The 19,939-nt window shown below is 52.8% G+C and overlaps 6 protein-coding genes across 6 annotated transcripts; 4 read left to right on the top strand and 2 right to left on the bottom strand.

The window, feature by feature from the left end:
• Positions 1–4,199: 4,199 nt before the first annotated feature.
• On the top strand, positions 4,200–6,417 carry HER10_EVM0005550 (methyltransferase; the record flags this gene model as incomplete). The annotated part of the gene is made up of 8 exons (XM_035475163.1): positions 4,200–4,298; positions 4,667–4,725; positions 4,797–4,852; positions 4,916–5,254; positions 5,310–5,581; positions 5,634–5,804; positions 5,859–6,014; positions 6,097–6,417. The coding sequence occupies 8 exons, from the start codon at positions 4,200–4,202 to the stop codon at positions 6,229–6,231; spliced, it is 1,287 nt and encodes a 428-aa protein (XP_035332646.1). The 3' UTR covers positions 6,232–6,417.
• A 1,122-nt stretch (positions 6,418–7,539) lies between these two features.
• On the top strand, positions 7,540–8,277 carry HER10_EVM0009400 (uncharacterized protein; the record flags this gene model as incomplete). Its single annotated transcript, XM_035478889.1, has 1 exon — positions 7,540–8,277. The coding sequence occupies one exon, from the start codon at positions 7,540–7,542 to the stop codon at positions 8,275–8,277; it is 738 nt and encodes a 245-aa protein (XP_035333108.1).
• A 235-nt stretch (positions 8,278–8,512) lies between these two features.
• On the bottom strand, positions 8,513–9,589 carry HER10_EVM0011804 (aldo-keto reductase; the record flags this gene model as incomplete). The annotated part of the gene is made up of 2 exons (XM_035481223.1): positions 8,513–9,157; positions 9,197–9,589. 2 exons carry the CDS (start codon positions 9,587–9,589, stop codon positions 8,513–8,515), a joined length of 1,038 nt encoding a protein of 345 aa, XP_035333422.1.
• Positions 9,590–11,368: 1,779 nt separating this feature from the next.
• HER10_EVM0000436 (short-chain dehydrogenase) lies at positions 11,369–12,489 on the top strand (the record flags this gene model as incomplete). The annotated part of the gene is made up of 1 exon (XM_035470219.1): positions 11,369–12,489. Exon 1 carries the CDS (start codon positions 11,512–11,514, stop codon positions 12,487–12,489), a length of 978 nt encoding a protein of 325 aa, XP_035332034.1. The 5' UTR covers positions 11,369–11,511.
• A 1,000-nt stretch (positions 12,490–13,489) lies between these two features.
• On the top strand, positions 13,490–14,437 carry HER10_EVM0004368 (alcohol dehydrogenase; the record flags this gene model as incomplete). The annotated part of the gene is made up of 2 exons (XM_035474017.1): positions 13,490–14,158; positions 14,219–14,437. The coding sequence occupies 2 exons, from the start codon at positions 13,490–13,492 to the stop codon at positions 14,435–14,437; spliced, it is 888 nt and encodes a 295-aa protein (XP_035332494.1).
• A 751-nt stretch (positions 14,438–15,188) lies between these two features.
• On the bottom strand, positions 15,189–18,329 carry HER10_EVM0004672 (major facilitator superfamily transporter; the record flags this gene model as incomplete). Its single annotated transcript, XM_035474308.1, has 2 exons — positions 15,702–18,329; positions 15,189–15,642 (listed from the first exon to the last, which is right to left on the bottom strand). Exons 1-2 carry the CDS (start codon positions 16,829–16,831, stop codon positions 15,189–15,191), a joined length of 1,584 nt encoding a protein of 527 aa, XP_035332528.1. The 5' UTR covers positions 16,832–18,329.
• Between the last annotated feature and the right edge of the window lie 1,610 nt (positions 18,330–19,939).

The following is a 19,939-nucleotide window of genomic DNA, read 5'->3' as shown; positions in this document are numbered from 1 at the left end:
GAAAGTCTTCGTAAGGAATTGCCAATGTCTTGCCTTGACTTGCTCGCAGCCTTCCACGTCGGCGCGTCTTTCAGTCAGGCAATTGGATGATGCATCACTAATTCGTTCGCGCAGGCGGCCTGCGTCCGACTCTGGCGCGCCCTTCTCTACTACCTACCTTACCTTAGGTACCTTAGTTGTGCCTCTGCGACAGGGCCCCCCGTGACTGGCGATGCTTTGCGACACGATGCGATGCGCTGAGATTGGGTGGTGAATCTGCGGCTGGACTCAGACATCACGGCAGCATTGCGGTCTCTAACTGTCAGCAATCGAGACACGAGGCGCCCGTGTGGCTTTTCTTCCCTTGCCGCTCCCTGGACAAACATCTCCACTGTCGTCGTTCGACGGACCATCTGGTTCAGCGCCATGTCTCTTCAGCCGCCGACATCCGCCATGTCATTCGTTCGTGATGAGATGGGCACATGTCGGCCGGTACGCTCGCTGTACGAACAACTTACAAGTACTCCGTAGGTAGGTATGGATTCCGATCCTAAGGGCCACCCTAGTCCAAGCCGCAACGTTGGAGCCCCAAGGGCTCTCCCGCATGCTCTCCTGCAGCCCTCCAACACGTCTCTCCCTATCCGCGGATACCTTACCACAAGCTACAACGCCTTACGCTTGAGCTCTCGACGCTTTTGTGTGAAGCTCGCTTGACTGTTCTTGGCTCAACTAAGCCATCTTATCTTCAGACTTCAACACCTACAATCGAACTCGCTTAGACGGTTATTTGAAGCTATTCGGGCCATTCAACCTCGCCAAAACCTACTTATACAACTACAGTAGCTTTGCTAGCCGCTGCATCTCGCTATCCGGACTGCATGAGATGGATGCAACCCCATTCAATCCATCCCATCTTCATCCCGCACTTTCACGCCCTCCCCCAACTTCTCCCCATCCCATCCAACTTTTTTTTTTCTTCCCCCAAGTTTCCCCATCATCTCTCCCTCCAATCCCCCGGCCCCGGCCCCAAATGGGACAATGCTCGGTGGTACTCGATGCGCTAACTACCTACAGATCTCTCTATTCGGAGTCTACTATGGTAGACACTTCGTCTTGGTGTCCAATTTGGCCGAGTTCCTGTCCGTTGTGGATCGCCTCACATGCACTTTCAGACGCCGTCTGTCTCTCTTTCTCTCCGCCTGGAGATATCGGGGTCTCCAAGCAACCCCATATCTTCAGCTTCACGAAGCCGGTACCCAATCACGACGTTGCTTCCGCCAGATCGCGCGCTTGCTCGTCTGATTCCGCGGGTGCTTTCGGGGCTCCGTGCTCATCGTTCAGTTCAATGAGCCGTACACAACAGCCGTCCTTACGAGGTCACCGCCTATAATCGAAAGAGTCACGTCGTACCACTACCCCACCCGAGTCAGCGCGCGTTGCTGTTAAGAGGGCCCAAAGTCCGAATGACCAACAAGTTTTCCCTCCCCGGCGCTCCAGACTTGGGCTCCCTCCCCCCGGCGCTTGTTCGCCAGTGGGTGCCTTCCGAGCCATCCCTGGTCGGCCTCCGTACCCAGGTGCTTACTTTTACCTGTCACGGCCGTGATATCGGCCCGTCTTTGATGACGGCCCCATCCAACCATGCCCGAAATCACGACAGCGGCCTGTCAACACTGGCGCGTCGCCTTGCCTTGACTGCTTCAGTGCTTCATCGCCTCGGCTTTCGGCCGAGTTTGGGCTTGGTCTCGATTCTTTTCCCCAGCCCACCGCCCTCGTGCTTCTTCTCCAGGACTCCTCTTTGTTCTTCCCCGTGGGAAACTGGTAAAACGACCGCGTTTTCGCCGGCCGCCTGATCTCTGACGCACCGTTCGTCTCGGAACTTGAACTACAGATACGAAGAAGCTTACAAACCGCCAGACCGGTACCAATAGACCGACAGACTGTCACCGCACCGCAAACTCTGTCACTCCACGGGGTCTCCGGACGCGGGCACGGTGTCGGTCTCCGCTCGGAAGGATTTTTCTCTCCAGCAAAACCACGAACATCCAGACTCTATCCCCACTGCGGAGAACGTATCATTAAACACCCCTGCTACCCCTGGTGGACACTTCCAAGAAAGAAAAATTACCCCCAAGATCTCTGCTGGAGACTTGCTAACACAGCCTGAAGCGTGGACTGGGAACCTCACACGATGTTCATCACGTGATGTCTCGACCCAGACCTGAAGTTCATCCGCTGTTTTGCTCGCACGGGGCCGTCATGAACACAAGAAAAGCACAGGCTGCCGTACGCTGCACGCCCATCCCAGCAACCAGGCCGTCCCCAGCCCATCCCGAGTTCTCGGGACACGTGAGTCGCAGGGCCCTTGGGTGGCAACGCCGACCCGCGTCTTTGGTGTTGGCTGATGATGCTGGCGCCGTGCACGCACGATCGTTGTCTCTTCCCCCATTCCAAATGCCCGTCCTCTTGGCCGCCAAAGCTAACGATCGATAGGTAGTGTAAATGAATCCAAACCACCGGATTCTAGCGTGGTAGTCAGGTGCAGCTGTGCCCAGGTCCGAGCTCGACCCCTGTCCGGCACCACCGCCATCGAACCTCGGAACTTGTCGTCGTCACTGACCTGTCACCAACCCGCCGACTAATGGGAGCTGTTGACTAACACCTTTGGTATGGACTGATCTCGACCGGCAGCCGGCTCCGTTGGCCTTCCGCAGTGCCGCACCGCTACGTAGCCCTCACCCGAGTGCCGCTCTGGTACCTATCTAACCTTTGCCTCCCGCCAATCCCACCCATCTTCCAACTTCACCGTCTCTCAACTCGCGGGGTTGAGGTCCTCTTTGTCGTGATGACTGGTTCGATCATTGAGACAATGCAGATCTGGGGTAGCCGCCATTAAAGCGCCGCAGCGCGCCAAGTCGAGGTGTTCAATTGCAGAAGAACTGAGCTATTGAAGCATCAAGCCAATCGAATTCCCTCGTGGCTTGTCACCTGCCAGCTAGAAGCGCACAGGTCGTAGGATCAGCCACCCGATTCTTTTGCTACCATCCAATGGCCGTGCTTTTGCCTTGGAGCCGCAGAAAGACTTTGGGCACTCAATGGCTGCATAGCTACTCAATTAGGATCTCAGGTTTCACAGGCGACAGGCGGGCACGATGGGCAAACCGAGTGGTTGGACCGGTGCTGTGCGGTGCTTCTCCCCTTCTTACACAGCCTCTCCAGCATAAGAATTCTTCACAAAGAGTTAGGTCACGCGCGAGTGTGCGCCGACTTCCAAGTCCCAGACGAGGGTTTGACACTACAGAAGCTCCCTTTGTCTGGCCGTCGGACTAGCAACACGCTTCTGTCATGGTCGGTTCTCGATTGCGGGGTTGGTGTTTGTTAGTGCCCGGTGCAGATTCTTTCCCGCCACTCAGAGGAGCTAGAATAACCAATCTTCTGTAAATCAATTCCCGATCAATGCTTAGAATAGTCCAGTCTTTTTCAATCTACTTGTCGCAGGACTGTGAAGATCAGAGGAATCGCCAATTGAACTAACCGATCTACGTGCATTCTCTGCGATCCCGTGACTCTTGAGTCTTTCAAGAGAGCCTGCCGTAAGGTCTATCAGTGACACTGCAGCTCAATGACGATGCCAACAGCAAGCTCGACTTTTCTAAATCGGCTCAGCTGCAGCTTTTGTTTGTCGGGTGGCGCTTTTTGGTCTAACTGCTTTACCTTGTCGTGCTTGCCTAATACTTCTGGTTCGGGTCCGTCCCCCGGCTCCCCGTTTTCCTGCCGGTAGTCGTCGGTTAAAAGTGGCGAAAGATGCAAGGGCTTGGAGGAGTCTTGGCATCTGCCATTTTTGAGTCTGGTGGTGACGACAATGGGGATGCGGTGATGTGTTTATGGCGGTTTGGCTGGCCATGTTGGATTTTCCAAGGGTCGGTTTGGTTGAATGGAGATGGAAAGGATGAATGGATTTAGATGAGGTTACATGGCGTGTGAGTCTACAGCTTATACTTGAGGCATCACTTCTCGCTCGGCACATTGTCATTGGCGACGTTTCCTTGGGAGCTTCAAATTCCCGGACGCGAACAAACGCCAGAAGACCCACGTGGTCGAATCATGTGGAGGTACCTACCAATGGATAACTGCAGACGGCCTGAGATCTCTCGAAGATTCGAGCAGCGTACCAGGAAAAAAAGACACAGGCGCCAAACGCTTCAGGAGAATCTTCGAGGATGATGCCCCTGACGAGACCGCGAATGAGGCCACGAAGCGCACTTCAGTGGCCCAAGATTCGAGAAATCACCGGATCTCTTGCATCAACTGGCTCAAATCTGGTACCCAATATTCTGGTGCAGTGTGAAACCCGGCTCGGGGAAGTCTACGCTGATGGGATTTATCATAACCGACTTGCGGACTAGAAGCGCTCTCGAAGTGTGGTGCCCTGGCGTGGCTGTAATGTTACACTCTTTCTGGCGACCTGGAACCCTCATGCAGCAGAGCATCATGGGAATGTTCTGTTCGCTGCTGCATCAACTTCTTACAGATGACTTGACGGCTCTGGACCGATCTATGAGCAGTATTCCAACATTCGAACAGAAAGACTCCGAGACAGACTGGACTGTTAAGGAACTTCAAACGCTCTTCTTCAACATCATTCAGCACTACAATCGTCATATCTGTTTGTTTTTAGGTAGTATACTAGGTAGATGAAGTGAGCCCCGAAGACGACGTAGTGAGACTCCTAGATATCATACACAAGCTGTGCATCATTCAAAATGTCGAAATTTGCGCCCCTTGATAATCAGGCTATGGTAAGTTTGTCAAAGTTTCAGCTTAGTTCGAGAACCTGGAGAAGTTGCGCACCTTGCTGGTTCTGCACTCATGAGAGGTACGTAACTATGTGCCGACGTCATCAGTCGACGTAGCCTCACGGAATTCTTTTCAACGACAGACACATCTGGAATCATCCAGTCTAAGGGAAAGCAGCTGCCATTCACGATGCCAGTCTCGGAACATCCCGAGATTGATGGAGCCCTCATAGAGGAAAGGCTTACAACTCTCGGAGACGACTCGGTGGCTCGACCAGGAGTAACAGTAGCGCTTCACATTTGCGATGATTACGTCCCGTGCGATCAGTCCGACGATACCGACCAAGTGTTGAAGATTTTTCTACGTCGGCTCGAGGGCAACGGCCTCACCACTCTTGCGGCGGAGGTTTATTTATACCAAAATGAGCCAGACAAACTCCGCGCTCTCAGAAACCATTTAATCGACGCGCTGCTTAAGCCTAGTGAGTAACAAATCATCTATATGATACGTATTCAAATTAATAACTGACCTAATAGTGCTCGCTCGTGGAAGAGGAAAGGGACTCATCTCCCAGCCGGTGGATGAAGACGCTCAGACTGAGATACAAAGCTCTTTGCACGAAGTTGAAACAGTATCGAGAGACGCGGCACTGAGAAACGAGTGTCTGAAAAGAGACGGCGGGAAGTGCATGATCAGCCAATACTGGTCCGATCCATGGGAGGAGCCTTCTGAGGGAGATATATGCAGCACTAAGTGTGCACATTGCATTCCTTTCTCTCTCTTCACTACCAACGGTAGTTATACCCAAGTAGGTATCCCTGTAAAAATGGGGTGACTAGAATGCTTACACCATGCTGTAGACGGTGAATATTGCCACAATTTGGCTCGCGTATCATCGATATTTCACCGACCTTCAAGGAGCAATTGCTTCTGAAAGCATAAACCAGCTTCCAAATGTTATGACGTTGATGGACACGCTGCAAAAACAGTTTAGAAAGCTGAAGATGGCTTTCAAGTCCACAGGCGTCCGAGTAAGTTCTGCAATGAGCTGTAATTCGAAACATCTATGTGTCTAACTTACTTAGAATCAATATGCCATCCAATGGTTTGGTTCTGCCAAACGGTTCTATCTCAGAGGGATCCTGCCTCCCACAGTTCAGTTTAGTACGCACAATGGTGATGAGAACCTGCCCAACGCAGCATTTCTTCGCTGTCACTACATCTTGGCTGAGGTTTATAACGTAAGCCCTACAATCTATATCCGTGAAAAGTCTATTCCAAAGAATAGTACTTCAGATATCACAGGGTCTCACTACTCTATAGGACATGAACTTGCAAAACCTTTCCCTAAAGGTACTTTCGACGTTCCTACGAGACGAAAAGATGACGCTGAATGACACACTGTCATTTATTGGTGGTGCGAGTGTCGAATTTGTAGAGACACAGCTCAGGACATGAAATTACAATTGTGAACATCGTTTAAGCCTTAAGGGCTAGGCATGGAATACTTGACGTTGATATAGACGACAACAAGGGAGTGAGAAGCATTACTACTCATGCAAAAAGGCTTTTCTTTCCCACAATTCAAAAGACGATGAGATTGAGCGCGGGGATCAAGTGAAAGAGTTCGGAAAGAAATTAGAGGCTGTTGTCGCGAGGAGCGAGATGATGAAAGAAGGACGTCCAAGATCATCTCACAGACCTCGGTTTCAGAGAAGTAACTATATACGCCGACGATGATGGAGTGCAGTATTCTCGTGATATTGCAAAGAAACTGACACCCGGATGGATGATCGTCTGGCTCTACGGGGAATCACCCGAAACTTAAGGCTTCATTCTATTTGACTATATTTGTCACCCATAAGCTATGGCACTCCGATGTGGAACAATACAGTATAGAGAAACCCTACAGTAAGTTTTCCGGGTAATGGTAGTGGCTGGTTTCCAAGCGAATACTGCAGACAGTCTTCCAATTCTCTTCTGTCAGGCTGTCCAGATCCCATCAAATTCTCTTGGATAGGCGACATCACCTGACTAAAAAAACACGCGAATCGCTGATTCTAGCCTGACGGCTGTTACCGTCTTTTCTTCCAGGCCTCAGGAAACTAGGAGATTTGTACTATACGCCCCAAGGAATATGTGAAGCCATGAACGTTCGTCATACCAACTATTGCCAGTTTTCGTTGGATATAGAGAGTGACTTACCGGTTTACCAATTGTTTGGCGATGATGTGACAAAATATTTCACGGCTATATTTGAACACTTGGGGTCAAGAAGGCTCTTATAGTGATGTAGAAAGATAGCGGTGAGAATGCGGCCCGGCTGTGGATCCCGGGATGTCGAAAGCCGAATTCGCAGGGTCACCGAAACTCAATTATAGAACCGTGGTATGCCGGAGCCGCCGAGCACCAGGAATACTCACCCGAGATTAAATCGAAACTCTATTGAGCCTTGAGGAAATCATTCGGCCAATGCCGCTTCCCGTATTTCTCATTACGGACGCCGGCTAGCTGGCTTGAAGACCCCATTTGCAAGGTTTCTTAGTAGTGTTGAAGAATTATGCCTCACCATCCATGATAAAGGAAGAATATAAGTACAGGAGACAGAAGGTAAGCAGTCTTCCAACGGAGCTGTGAAGCTTTGACTATCGAGAGCATCAACTGAGTTGTCTGCTGCGTGGAATCAGTGTTTTTTCCCCCTCGGCTAGTTCTTCACATCTGTTCTTTGTTCTCTGCTGCTCTCAACAGCGGATAATACAAGCCATCATGCGTTTTCAGGCCTTCTCATATGTGGCTCTATCCTCATTAGCCGCCGTCGCACACGCGCAGTTCGAGGACCCAGAGCACCCATACATGGCCCCAGCCTCAACCGATCGCCGCTCACCATGCCCAGCCCTCAATATCCTCGCCAATCACGGCTACATCAATCGCGACGGCGCCTTCATCTCAAGTGAAAGCGCCACGGTAGCTCAGATGCAAGCCTTCAACTTCTCCCGCGCTGTGTCGGCGGGCCCCGTCCCTGCGGCGCTGAAATACTCCACCACGGGTGTGAACGGGACTTTTCACCTCGACGACCTGGCGCAGAAGCCTCTGGATCACGACGGAAGCTTGAGTCGCGGAGACCTCGCGCTGGGTGATAACTTGCGGTTCAATAGAACGATTTGGGATTCCTTCGTGGCTAGACTACCTGACGAGTACGTTACTTGGAAGCAAGCTGCCGAAGCTGGTGCTGCGAGACTCGAGGATGCGAGGAAGGAGAATCCCGAGTTTGTGCTTGATGCCGCTGGTGTCGCGGCTACAGTTGAACAGATGAGTGGTCTCCTTGCCGCGCTTGGAGGAAGTGTCGAGGATGGAAAGGCGAGAAGAGATTGGATCAATGCTAGTTTCGTGGAGGAAAGGTTGCCGTGGTCGCTTGGCTGGAGGACGAATGAGAAGGTGCTTGAGGGGGCGGCGTTTGGCCCAATGGCGAAGGCCTTGAGGGAGTTTGCGCCAGGTGGGGTTTGATCGCATACACCTGAGCAGGAAGAAACTAGACATACATGTCAGTGAATTGTAGTACATACTTCTCAGAGGGTGGTCTTCCAGGGTCGATGAATCTCAGTAGCACCAACTTCCACAACGTGGGTACGTGGCATAACTTCAACACAGATTCATCTAGCACCTCCAATTGAGCGCCCGCCTTATATGAAGAAGCAAATATGTGGAATTGAGTGCTACTGATGAGGTGCTAGCTGAACATCTAGTCGTGGCCAATGACGTTCTTAGGAACATAAGGCTCCTCCAGGTATTTGGCCTCTTCGTCAGTCAGAGTCTTGCCCCGCAGCTCGCAAGCCTCATCGATTCTCTTGACAGAGTTGAAGCCGGTGATGGGAACTCCACCCTTGTAACGGATCCAAGCGAGCGCGACATGGCTCATGCTCCATCCCTTTTTGTCCGCAATCTCCTCAACCCGGTGAATGATGTTCTCATCGGCTTCACTGAGATCGGGGTTCATCGGACCCTTGCCTTGGGATCGGATGCTGGTGTTTTCAGCCTTGACAGACCGCGCCAGCTTTCCGCCGTAAAGCGGCGACCAGGGAAGAAGGCCTACGCCCGTCTCCTTGCAGAATCGGTTCATTTCGCGCTCTTCCTCACGGTAGACGAGGTTGTAGAAGTTTTGCATGCTGACGAACTTGGTCCAGCCGTTCTTCTCGGCGACGAACTGCATGCGCGCGAACTGGGTGGCCCACATGGAGCTGGCGCCGATGTAGTGGATTTTGCCGGCTTGCACGAGGTCATGGAGGGCCTTCATGGTCTCCTCGATGGGTGTGGTCGGGTCGAAGCGGTGGATCTGGAAGAGATCGATGTAGGTCGTTCCCAGGCGGGCAAGAGCGTCATCGACGGCCTTGAAGATGGCCTTGCGAGAGAGGCCGCCTTGGTTGACGTAGTCCTTGCTCTGGCGTATTTCTTGAGGAAACATGGTAGTGTGGAGGTTCGTCTCTTCGCCTACGTAGATGAAGCACTTGGTCATGAGAACGATCTTCTCGCGGGGGATGTTGAACTTCTTGATGGCCTTGCCGATAACTTCCTCGCTGACGCCGTTGGAGTACATGTTCGCGGTGTCCCAGGTGTTGATGCCGCGGTCGTAGGCGGCCTTGAGGATCTCAAGCGATGCTTCCTCGTCCAGCACCCACGGCGCCCATTCACTGGACCCGAGGGACATGCCGCCCAGGACTGGAACGGACACCCGAAGACCGGAGGTTCCCAGGTTTACATATTCGACCTTGGTGGTGTCGAGGCTCTTCTGAAGAGAAGCGGGAACGGGAAGTGCAAACATTGTGAATAGAGGTTGCCTTGAAGGAAGTTGAGTGTTCTGGTGCTTTTGATTCTGTTGTTGATGTCAAGATCGGAGATGTTGCGGTGAGCGTGGATTGATGAGATACTAATTCACGATGTTCGGCTGAAATTGCATGGTTATATAGCAAACAATTTGAATCCTTCATGACATTGAAAGACCATCTTACCTTGAATGTCGGCGTGGATTCATCAGCACTGGCCAAGGGTACTGAGGAGATAGTCGTAAAATCCGCATCATGAAGCCTTACACCTTGAGTATCACCAGGCTTCAGTTGGAGTATCATGGCTTCAAGATAGTAAAACACTGTTAAGACCGTCTATGTCCATTGTTCATTGCCAGGTGTAGAGTGTATGTTTGTCAGACGATGATGGCTGGTTGGCTTCATAGCCGGTGTATCAACGGAAATCTGCCACATTTCCACCGCAAAGTTGCCAAACAGTGCAACGGGCAATTGACGGACTCTTTTCTTGTCCGTTCCATTTGAGTCCTTTTGAACAGTGTCGCAGCATTTGGGACTTTGGTTCTTAAGAGACAGCGGACCTTGGCGCCTTTAGGGCCCAGCTCCGCAAAATCCGGGGTTTAGTGCTTAAGCCCGGGGCAAATTGGCCGAGCCGGCAACGAACAAAGCTTGCTTACATAGCGGCCGACAGGCGGTTGTTTGGAAGTGCGGGCACTACCTCTGGCGCTCTGGTAACAGGAACCTTATGCGACAAAACACCAATTCGGGAGCCTTTACACGCGATTACGTTCAGTCATGATGGCCTCAAGCGCTCGTGTACCGGACAGTTCTATGAGCTCAACTTAATGGCATACATGCGCCGGTGAAGCTGAGTTAGATAGGCTTCACGTTTCTGTTCTAGATCTCAGGGATCCAGCTAGCGCCGCTCATCTTCAAACATACTACATTGTCACCTTCCATCATCGTAAAGTTGTAGCTGTGTGAATGTTCGAGCTCTTTTACCACATACAATTCAGCAGGTGGCATGAGTATGATCATTGAAAAGAAAGATTTCTGCAGGTCCATCCCTTTGGTCATGAGATTAAACGAGTGACCTGGAGGCGGCCAGACTGCCAAAGTCGCTTACGGCATTCCCAGGACTCGGTTGTCGTTGGTTTTGAGTGGGAAATTGAGTCAGCCATTTGGATTCAGTCCAGCCAAGTTACGATGCACGCGACTTGCAACAGGGTTCCCTGACTATAATGATCGTTCGCATGAAATCCGCCCAGTTTTGTGGCACATAAATCAGTAACTATTCCCAATCCCATTATGGTCTCTACGTAGGTATAAGAGTGGGTAGTTCTGAAGGCTCTCGCGGCAATTCGCCTGATCAAGTAGCGCTTTAACTCCGCCAACGATACCTATGCCCAGTGCCCTGCCCATCAAATCCCACCTCTCGACCACCCAAACTGCACATGAGCTCACCAATATGTAGACAAATTCGTGAACATACGAAGCTTGAAACTCTTCCAATGTGTGACAAGTCCGCCCAGTAGGATGAGCGTCTACCTACCTAGCTCAACATCACTGCAGAAGGCAGCCAACGAAATGAGTTGACAGAAACGCCTCTTTGAGCCACTCTGAGACACGGCATGGAGTTAAGGTTGCTCGCGCCCGGCCAGCGGGCCCCATCTACGTCCCGACTTAAGCACTTTGAAAGTTTAGGCCCCTCCCGACCATCTGGAACTGGTCCGCGCGGTCTCCGCTCCGCTCCCCCTTGCTAACTCCGTCATAGACTTGGGATGAAGTCGCAAGCGGCCATTGGTAGTATATAATGGTTTCGTCCAAACACCTTTTCAACGTCATGTCATTAAGAAACCCCTCTCATCACTAGGACTGAATTCATTAGCTTCACTATCATCTACGTATCAATCACTACTATACCCTACACTTAAATCACACAATGGGCTTCATCTACAGCCAGCTCTTCAAGTCCTTGCCGTATCCCACCGGCTCATATGCGGGCAAGACCATCATCATCACCGGCAGCAATGTGGGCCTCGGCAAGGAAGCCGCCCGGCACTACGTCCGTCTCGGCGCCAGCAAGTTGATCATCGCCGTCCGAAGTCTCGACAAGGGCCGGGCCGCCAAGCAGGACATCGAGTCCACCACGGGCTGCGGCAAGGACGTTATTGACGTCTGGCAGCTAGACATGTCCAGCTACGCCAACGTCCAAAAGTTTGCTGAGCGTGTCAAGTCTGAGCTGGAGCGCGTTGACATCTTCATCGCCAACGCCGGTGTGGTCCACAGCAAGTTCAAGGACATGGAAGGGGAGGAGGGTACCATCACCGTCAACGTCGTGTCCACCTTCTTGCTCACTGCCCTCGTCTTGCCCAAGCTCAAGGAGACTGCTGCCAAATTCAACACGAGACCTACCTTCACAATCACCGCCTCCGAGGTGCACGCCTGGACAAACTTTGAGGAGCGCACCGCCCCCGATGGCGAGATTTATAACACCATCAAGGAAAGGGCAAAGGCCTCAGACGATGCCGTAGGCAAGCTCTACCCCCTCTCGAAGCTGCTCGAGGTCCTTGGCGTCAGGACTATCGCAGAAATGCACCCGGCTTCCGAGTATCCCGTCACCGTCAACTGCGTCAACCCGGGTCTCTGCCATTCGGAGCTGGGACGCGAGGCCGGTGGCTGGACCCTGTGGATTATGAAGCTTCTCCTGGCCCGCACGACCGAGTACGGCAGCAGGACGCTGGTTCATGCGGGCGCCTCGGGTGCCGATACTCACGGCAAGTACATGTCTGACTGCGGTATCGAGGAGCCGTCGCCGTTTGTGAGGAGTAAGGAGGGCAAGGAGGCGCAAGATCGTGCCTGGAATGAATTGGTGCAGAAGCTGGAGGCCATCAAGCCTGGTGTGACGGGCAAGATCTGATTTTTGATGACAGTGTCCGGTTTCAATGAGCTCATGTTCCTTGGTAGTCTGTCTATCTAGTCTCCGTAGGATTCCCCAATTTCATAATACTTCGTACCGTTTATGACTTCGTCTTCACGGTGAAACACTAGCACTCATCATCAGCATGCCATGCTTCGTGTACCTGGTAAAGAACATGAGGAGGCTGTGAGTCCATTGCAAACTGCCTCAATTTCGCGATAGAGTTCATTCTCCTTGGAAATCATCTCTCCTAGTACTCACTTGACGACTGAGAAGCTCTCAACCGATATTTGAATCGCATTCAACATCGCGCTCATGAAGCTTTATCTCATCAACCATGAACGTAGTAACACGGACTCACTCAATGCGAAAGGTTGATTTAGGTCAAGGGGGCGTTGTTAAGGAAACTCAAAAGCGAGGCATTATCCAAAGTCTCCTGATGCCCAACTTCAATTCGTGTTATGAGAAGGGGTTAAGTCGCACTTAAACCCGACCGGCCAAGCAAGCCACTAACTGATTTGACGACACCGCTGGCAGCACGCCTCAGCTGAGCATCGGGCCAATAGCGGACAAGTCGAAACTTCCGAAGCTTCAAACTCGACAAGAGTACTCTCTTGATGCGCTTTTACAGTCTTATCACCGTTATAATCAGCTTTTCCGTATTAGCAATCGGTTATGAGGTCGAAATAGGATGCCATCTGAAGGATCGACTGTTTACCGGATTAGGCAACCAATCTCGAGTGCATGGAGATTGTGGTTGGCCGTTCTTAATTCCGTGCCTTGCTTACTCAACCACTGCGTGTAAGAGAACCACCCCCGGCAGAGACTACGAATGGAGGCAATACAGGATTCGCGGTGAGTCGGTCGTAGTTCTAAGCCAGAGATTTCCGAATACTTACTTATAGTCCAGTCCTCAGTATCATCCAATACATCGAAATATTTGCCAATGACAACATCAATGTCCCTCACACAACTCACCTCACAACCGCTTCAACCATCAATGACTTCTCAACCCCCCCAACAGCGCATCTTCTTGACTGGAGCCAGTGGCTACGTAGGCTCTGTCATCACAGAGCTGGCCCTCAAAAACGGCTACCAAATCCACGGCCTCTCCCGCAACAAATCCAGCGACTCAAAGCTCCGCAGCCTTGGCGCCGTACCCATTAGAGGCGACCTCACCTCCCTAGACGTCATACGCCACGAAAGCAAAGCAGCAGACGTCGTCATCCACCTAGCCACAGCCTACGTGTTCGGCGGAGAGCCCTACGAGACCTTCAGACCCATAGACACCGCAGCCGTCGACGCCATAGCCGATGCTCTAGCCGGCACCGACAAGCCTCTCGTCGTCACGTCCGGTACCCTCTGCGTCGCGGCGGATCCCACCGGCGCAGAGACCACCGAGACATCGCCCGCGGATCCGGAGCCCATCAACACCCGTATCCTGACCGAACTACACTCGCTGGATCTCGCAAAGAGAGGGGTTCGCGTCATGTCGATCCGACTGGCGCCCTACGTCTATGGCCGAGGCGGCAGTGGTGTGGCGCAGTTCATGGGCATCGCAGCTCAGACTGGCGGGGTGACGATCGTCAACGGCGGGAAGAAACGGACTACTAATGTGCATGTTGACGATGCGGCGCGGCTCTTCCTCCTAGCCGCGGAGAAGGGACGAGCAGGGGAGATTTATAACGCCAGTTCGGCGACGGACGTTACTTCTTTCGAACTCTCCGAGGCCATTTCTGCAGCTGTTCAGGTTCCGCTGAGGGATATTAGCATGGAAATTGCAAAGGAGCAGTTGGGGCAGACTATCTCCTTCTTCCTGTCTACAGAGAATAGGGCGTCTGGTGCAAAGGCCAGAAAAGAGCTTGGCTGGGACCCCCGAGGTCTAGGTATCTTGGAGGACATTAGCAAGGGTTCGTATGTGGAAGTTGCCAAGGCCCTCAAGAAGTAGCTTGGCGATGAGGAGAGAGAGAAGGAAGAGGGAGGGAAAGCCGCCTTGTGCCTCATGAGGGGGGATGCTGGAGTAAGAGTCAAGGGAGGGGGTGTGAGAAGCGGCACCGGTGAGGGGAACCATACCTAACTCCAAATGCCAAGCAAAGATGCAAGCCACTCAAGACATGTTGATTGCCAAAGATTTCTTGGTGAATCTCTTGGACCTGACTAGCGACTTACTTGGCGTTTGTACAGGCTAAAAGAGCTTAAATTGACGTTGTTTCTGGCATTGGGCCTCATCGCGATGTTCTCTCTTATCCCTCATCCTTGCAGGTAACATGGAGTCGCCCTCAGATATCCAGGTTCCTGTTTCATTACCATGTCTGAGTTACATGTTGGAGGACTTGAATTTTCTCATGAATATGATGAAGATCATTGAAATCAGATGTCTTTAAGACAGTTACAGAATCACATGCACAGGTAATAGGGAACTGAGGTGAGTAAAAAAGCGGCGAGTTTGTCTTCGGTCGCATTCTCATGAGCACTCATGAAGAAAGAACCAGTGATGAGCGTATCTCATCGTCCAATGTTAATCACTGGAGTTAGGTCATGTCACTCCTCATCAAGGGGACAGTATTGCACGAATATCCTATCACGGCGAGAGAAAGCAGATTGGAAGATAATGCATAACATATTGGGTATATTGACGAAGTCAAACTTCATTATTGACTATTACATAAACAGATTACACAACCACTCGCACCTAACACTTAGAAGACATAGCGGAAAGACAGATTCTCCTTGTCAGTCTTGTCCTCGAAGGCGTGGGCAGTGTAGTCGGGCGAAGCCTCGGGAATACCAGCAGCAACCATCTCATCCCTCTTCCTGTTCTCGCGAGAGAGGTAGATGCGGAGGCAGATGATGACGATGATGAGAAGCGCGTAGCAGCCCAAGTGGGTGGCGAAGGCAATAAAGTAGCGGGGACCGTCCCACTTAAGGAAGACCTGGGGGCCGATGGCGTTACCGGCGGCCCAGACGATGAAGTTGATGGCGACGGCGAACTGCTTCTTTGTCTGGCCGGCGACATTTCGGGAGATGAGGGAGAGGGCGAGGGTCTGGGCTGACCAGAAGGAGAGGGTGATGTAGTAGCAGATGAGGAGGCCGACGCGCTGGGAGAAGGTGTTGTTGGGGACGGTCATGAGGAGGACAGTGCCGATGACGGAACTAGCGAGGTTTGTTAGTGACTTATTGACGATGGCACTGTGAGAAGGGGCTTGACTTACGGGACACAGAAGCCAAGCATGACGTAGAGGTTCTGGTTGAACTTCTTGACAAGCCAGACGGAGCCGAGAAGGACAAAGATGATGTAGAAACCGAGAACCATGGCCAGGAGCTGGACCTCGAGCGTGTTGAAGCCGAAGCTCTTGATGATGATATTGGCAAAGGCACCGAGACCGGAAGTGGGCAGGGTGGTGCACAGGGCGATGAGAGAGTAACCCCAGACCTGGGGATCCTTGAGGGCCTCGATGGCCTGCTCGCGCTTGAAGGTCTTGTTCTGGATACCAGTCTGGTTGTCGCGGACACGCTCGACCATCTCCCGCTTGACTTCCTCGGAGTAGCACTTGGCGCGCATGGGCGAGTCGGGCATCCAAAGGAGGACGAAGAGACCAAAGATGACGGAGATGACACCGTAAGCCAGGAACAGCCATTGCCAGGACTTGAGGGGACCAGTCTTGATGTGGGTGAAGCAGTAGGCAAGGAGACCGCCGACGACCTGCTGGGCACCGTTCATCATGTACCAGTACGTGACACGGGACGCCTGCTCCTCGCGGCGGTACCACATGGAAGAGAGAATGACGAAAGCGGGCTGGCAGGCGGACTCAAAGATACCGAGGAGGGTACGAACGATGACGAGGCCCTTGAAGTCGGTGCAGGCGGCGTGGCAGGCGAGGACAGCGCCCCAGGCAATGATGGAGAAGCTGAGGTACTTTGCGATGGGGACACGGGCGATGATGTAGTTCTGGGGGTACTCGACGAAGAGGATGGCAATGTAGATACAGGTGGTGAGCCAGGAGAACTCTTGGCCCTTGAGGTGGGTGTCCTCCTGGAGGCCCATGATGGAGGCGAAGGACATTGTGCCCTTGTCGATGGCCTGGAGGAAGTAGGTGCCGATCATGATGACCAGGACGCGCCTATCAATCATCTTGCGCAGCTGATCGCTGCGCTCTCTGGAGACGGTGATGGAGCCGTCGCCGACGTACTTTGACAGCTCATTGTCGACGTTCTCGAGGCGTTGGTGGTCGGCCTTCTCGTTGGAGATTGTGCGCTCGACTTCGTGGAAGGACTTCTTGCCCGGGCCGCCTCCGCTCATGGGGCGCACGAGCTCCGGGTCGGCGACTTCGGTAGAGGCCATCTTGTCTAGGTGAGACTGAGCGAGAGAAGGTTCCTGATGGTGTGGTGGTGAGGGCCCGAGGTGCGAGAGACGCAGCAAAGGTCTCAGATATTGACTTGATGGGGGCTATGGGGTCCGGAGTCTTGTCTAACCTCTGCAAAGGAAGGGAAGAAGCTGAGCAACCTGCAGGAGAAGAGCAGGAGGTGGAAGAAAGAGGATGCTACCTCGTTCTATATAAGAGCAGATCTCAGGTGGAGCACCCCGAAGGGGTGGTAATGGGTGGGTGGTAAGGTGTTAGGGAAAAGCGAGCCGTGGACCGTAGGTAGTGCTTCAGTTTCCTTCCTTTTCCCCTTCCGGACGTGGTATCAATCTGGGCTGCCAAACCCCGGAATCTCATCCTCATTCTCTCCTCACTTTTACCCCAAGATTTCTTGTTGGGAAGCAGGCAGGACTTCTCCATTTCCCCGGTCCACATCTCGGTTCCCCGCGAAAAGAGACGACGAGACCAAAGCCAGAACCAAACCCCCACGGGCCCTAGGCTCCTGGTATCCCGGGGTGGATATAGAGACGGCTTACCGGGTCCTGTGTGGTTCGGCGAGCCGGATCACAGCTTGGACCAGACAATTGACAGGCGAGGAATGACCAGGAGTCCAGGAGGAGTGGGTGCAATTTGGGACATCATTCGACCGAAGTGGCGGGAAGGGCAAGGTGCGATGTTGGCAGGGCCTGGTTTACCACACCTCCCCCATACGCTCGCTCTCTTCCCCTCTCGAACTCCGCGTTCCTGCGGTGTATGCCCCAATATCTGGGGAGAAGATGGAGGATGAGACCGTAATTTGGGTAACAAAGATTGGATGAGAAGGATAAGAAAGTGGGCAGGGTCATGGCTAGAGCAGCACGAGTCAGGATTAGGGATTGGGGGACAACGTTGCGGCGACTGGGGGACCCATGGGGGCAACAACATGAACATGTGCGTGCTGGTTCTGATGGATGGTCAACCGGAAGGATACCGACAGCAAGATAGGTGGGAATAAGGGTGTGGATGCATAGCTCCAACGGGGAAGTTCTCTGGTTGAACTATCATGGTTGGCACGGCTGGCGAGGTCGACCCGGCGCGATGGCGTGCGCCTATACTGTGGTTCTCTGAACTGAGTGAAGTGATTGGTGGTTTGCTGCAACGGGGGATAAGGCGCGAGACTAGTTCTAGTCAGTAGCATCTTGTTGGAATGTCTCACACGAGTCTGTGATTTCTCGAGGCGGCGAAAGGTCAACTAATCGGTGTTGGTAATCAAGCGTTTAAGCGGTTGAGAAACCACGATCCCATGGACGAGAAGAGACTCTGTTCTTCTGGGTTTTGGAGGAGAGGTTATCGATGAATGAGAATGGATGGCGGCTGCGACGGCAGTGAGCGACTTGGCATGGCACTTGGGCGCTCTCCCGGCCGCCTCATTCCTTGGTTTCTTGGGCTTTTGTCGCCGCATTTCTGGGCAGACGAAATGGTTCAGCAGCGACTGGCGAAGAACAGGAGTCTCAGACCACGAGGTCCCTCGACGGAAGGGGGTGTGTGGTGTGTGAGCCAGCGTGGTGGTGGGCGGAAATGTTAACGACACGAGAAAGCTGCTTCGGGCTGGCGGCGGGCATGCAGGGATGGGATTGGTCGATGTAAGGAAAACGGCCGTCTTGCCTCAAAGCAGCCATGTCGTCGGCGCGAACCCTACCGATTCGACCGGCCGGACTTGGCTCACCACCAAAGGAAAAGCTTGACGAAGTCTTTGGTCTTGACGCTCGGGCTGAGCTGGGTCTTCTCCGTCTCTTGAATGACTTTGCAAATCGTTGTTCCGTCAAATCTGCGTTGTTGACTCTGGCTCAGCTCATGTGAAGACGTGGTAAATAATGGTATCGCGGTGAACTGTACAAAGCGTACCGCAACAGTATGCAGACTTTGACATGGGGCTAATTTCCAGCAGGAGGCTGGGAATACGTGTGGCCGTGTGTGCAGGCACATACGCAGTATGTCGTGTTGCAGCGGTTGCATTGCGTCTAATGTCCTGCGGTGAGAATGCTTGCAAGCACAGTGACTACGAAAGGAAATTGAGTTCCGCAATCAGAAGGTCATAGTAGTCAGGAATGAGGGCAGCCGTCCCGTAGAAGCCGTTCCTATATGAGTAGACGTTTCCGTTCCTTCAATTTCTCAAGATGACTCTAGAAAATCTCGCCCATCTCTGCGATCTCGTTCATCTCGCTCAATCTCACTCCGTATTGTGCCGTCACTGCGGTGCCTGGGAGGGCATGGGATAACCTTATTCTACCGTCCAGGGCTCCGCAAAATGAAGTTTAAGCCTGGTTGCCTAGGGCAGAAATGGCCCCTCAAATCTCCTCTCCTACTCCGTACCTTAGGCTCTGGACAGTTCCCGGTTCCCCGTTGCCCGCCCTCTCCAGCTTTTGCTCGCCCAGAATTTCCCCCAAAGATCCAGTGTAGAAGGGATTGCGGAGAGTGTGCGGAGATGACTTCCCCAAAACACAGACCCCGGACGGCTAAACACAAAAAAGCCGGGGGCGCCAGCAGCGGGTTCGGCGACAAACCTCGTAAGAGGCGCAGGAATTTGGGGAGAGAAACAGGGATGATCCAGACATTGTCCTTGGACATATTGCTAAAGTAATGACAGACCAGTCAGAGACGGAGCAGAGAGAACTGGTAAGAAAAGGAGGCCCACGGGAATTACGGGGGGGCCAGGAAAAAGACCGGGAATGAACAGAAAAATCGGGGAAAGCTTTCTCCACCGGCGCGGGGTAAGAAGCCCGGGGCGCGGGGGAGGAGGGCCCGAGCAGCGAGCGGAGCACCCCGATGGCGTGCCATCTGAAGCGGGTCAACGTCGGGCCCTTCCGGCCAACCATCGACGTCGTTTCCGCACTCGTCGTCCAGGTCCAGGAGCGTACCTGAGAGAAACGGTCTTTGCTCACTGATTCAAGCCTTGCATTACCTAACTCTGCCTTAGCAGACTCAAGTACGGAGTATGTACTGCGTAATTGTTTCCTTATGCGATTTCGCAGTCGCAAATGCACAATCCCAGCCAGAACATCTTTGGCCGTCCATCCAGAGTGTGGGGATCCCCAGCTCTCCTCCCATGA

Source organism: Colletotrichum scovillei, assembly GCF_011075155.1.
Source record: "Colletotrichum scovillei strain TJNH1 chromosome Unknown Contig00006, whole genome shotgun sequence".
Lineage (NCBI taxonomy): Eukaryota > Fungi > Ascomycota > Sordariomycetes > Glomerellales > Glomerellaceae > Colletotrichum > Colletotrichum scovillei.
Note: the sequence above shows the minus strand (reverse complement) of the source record. Positions and strands in the feature narration are given on the sequence as shown.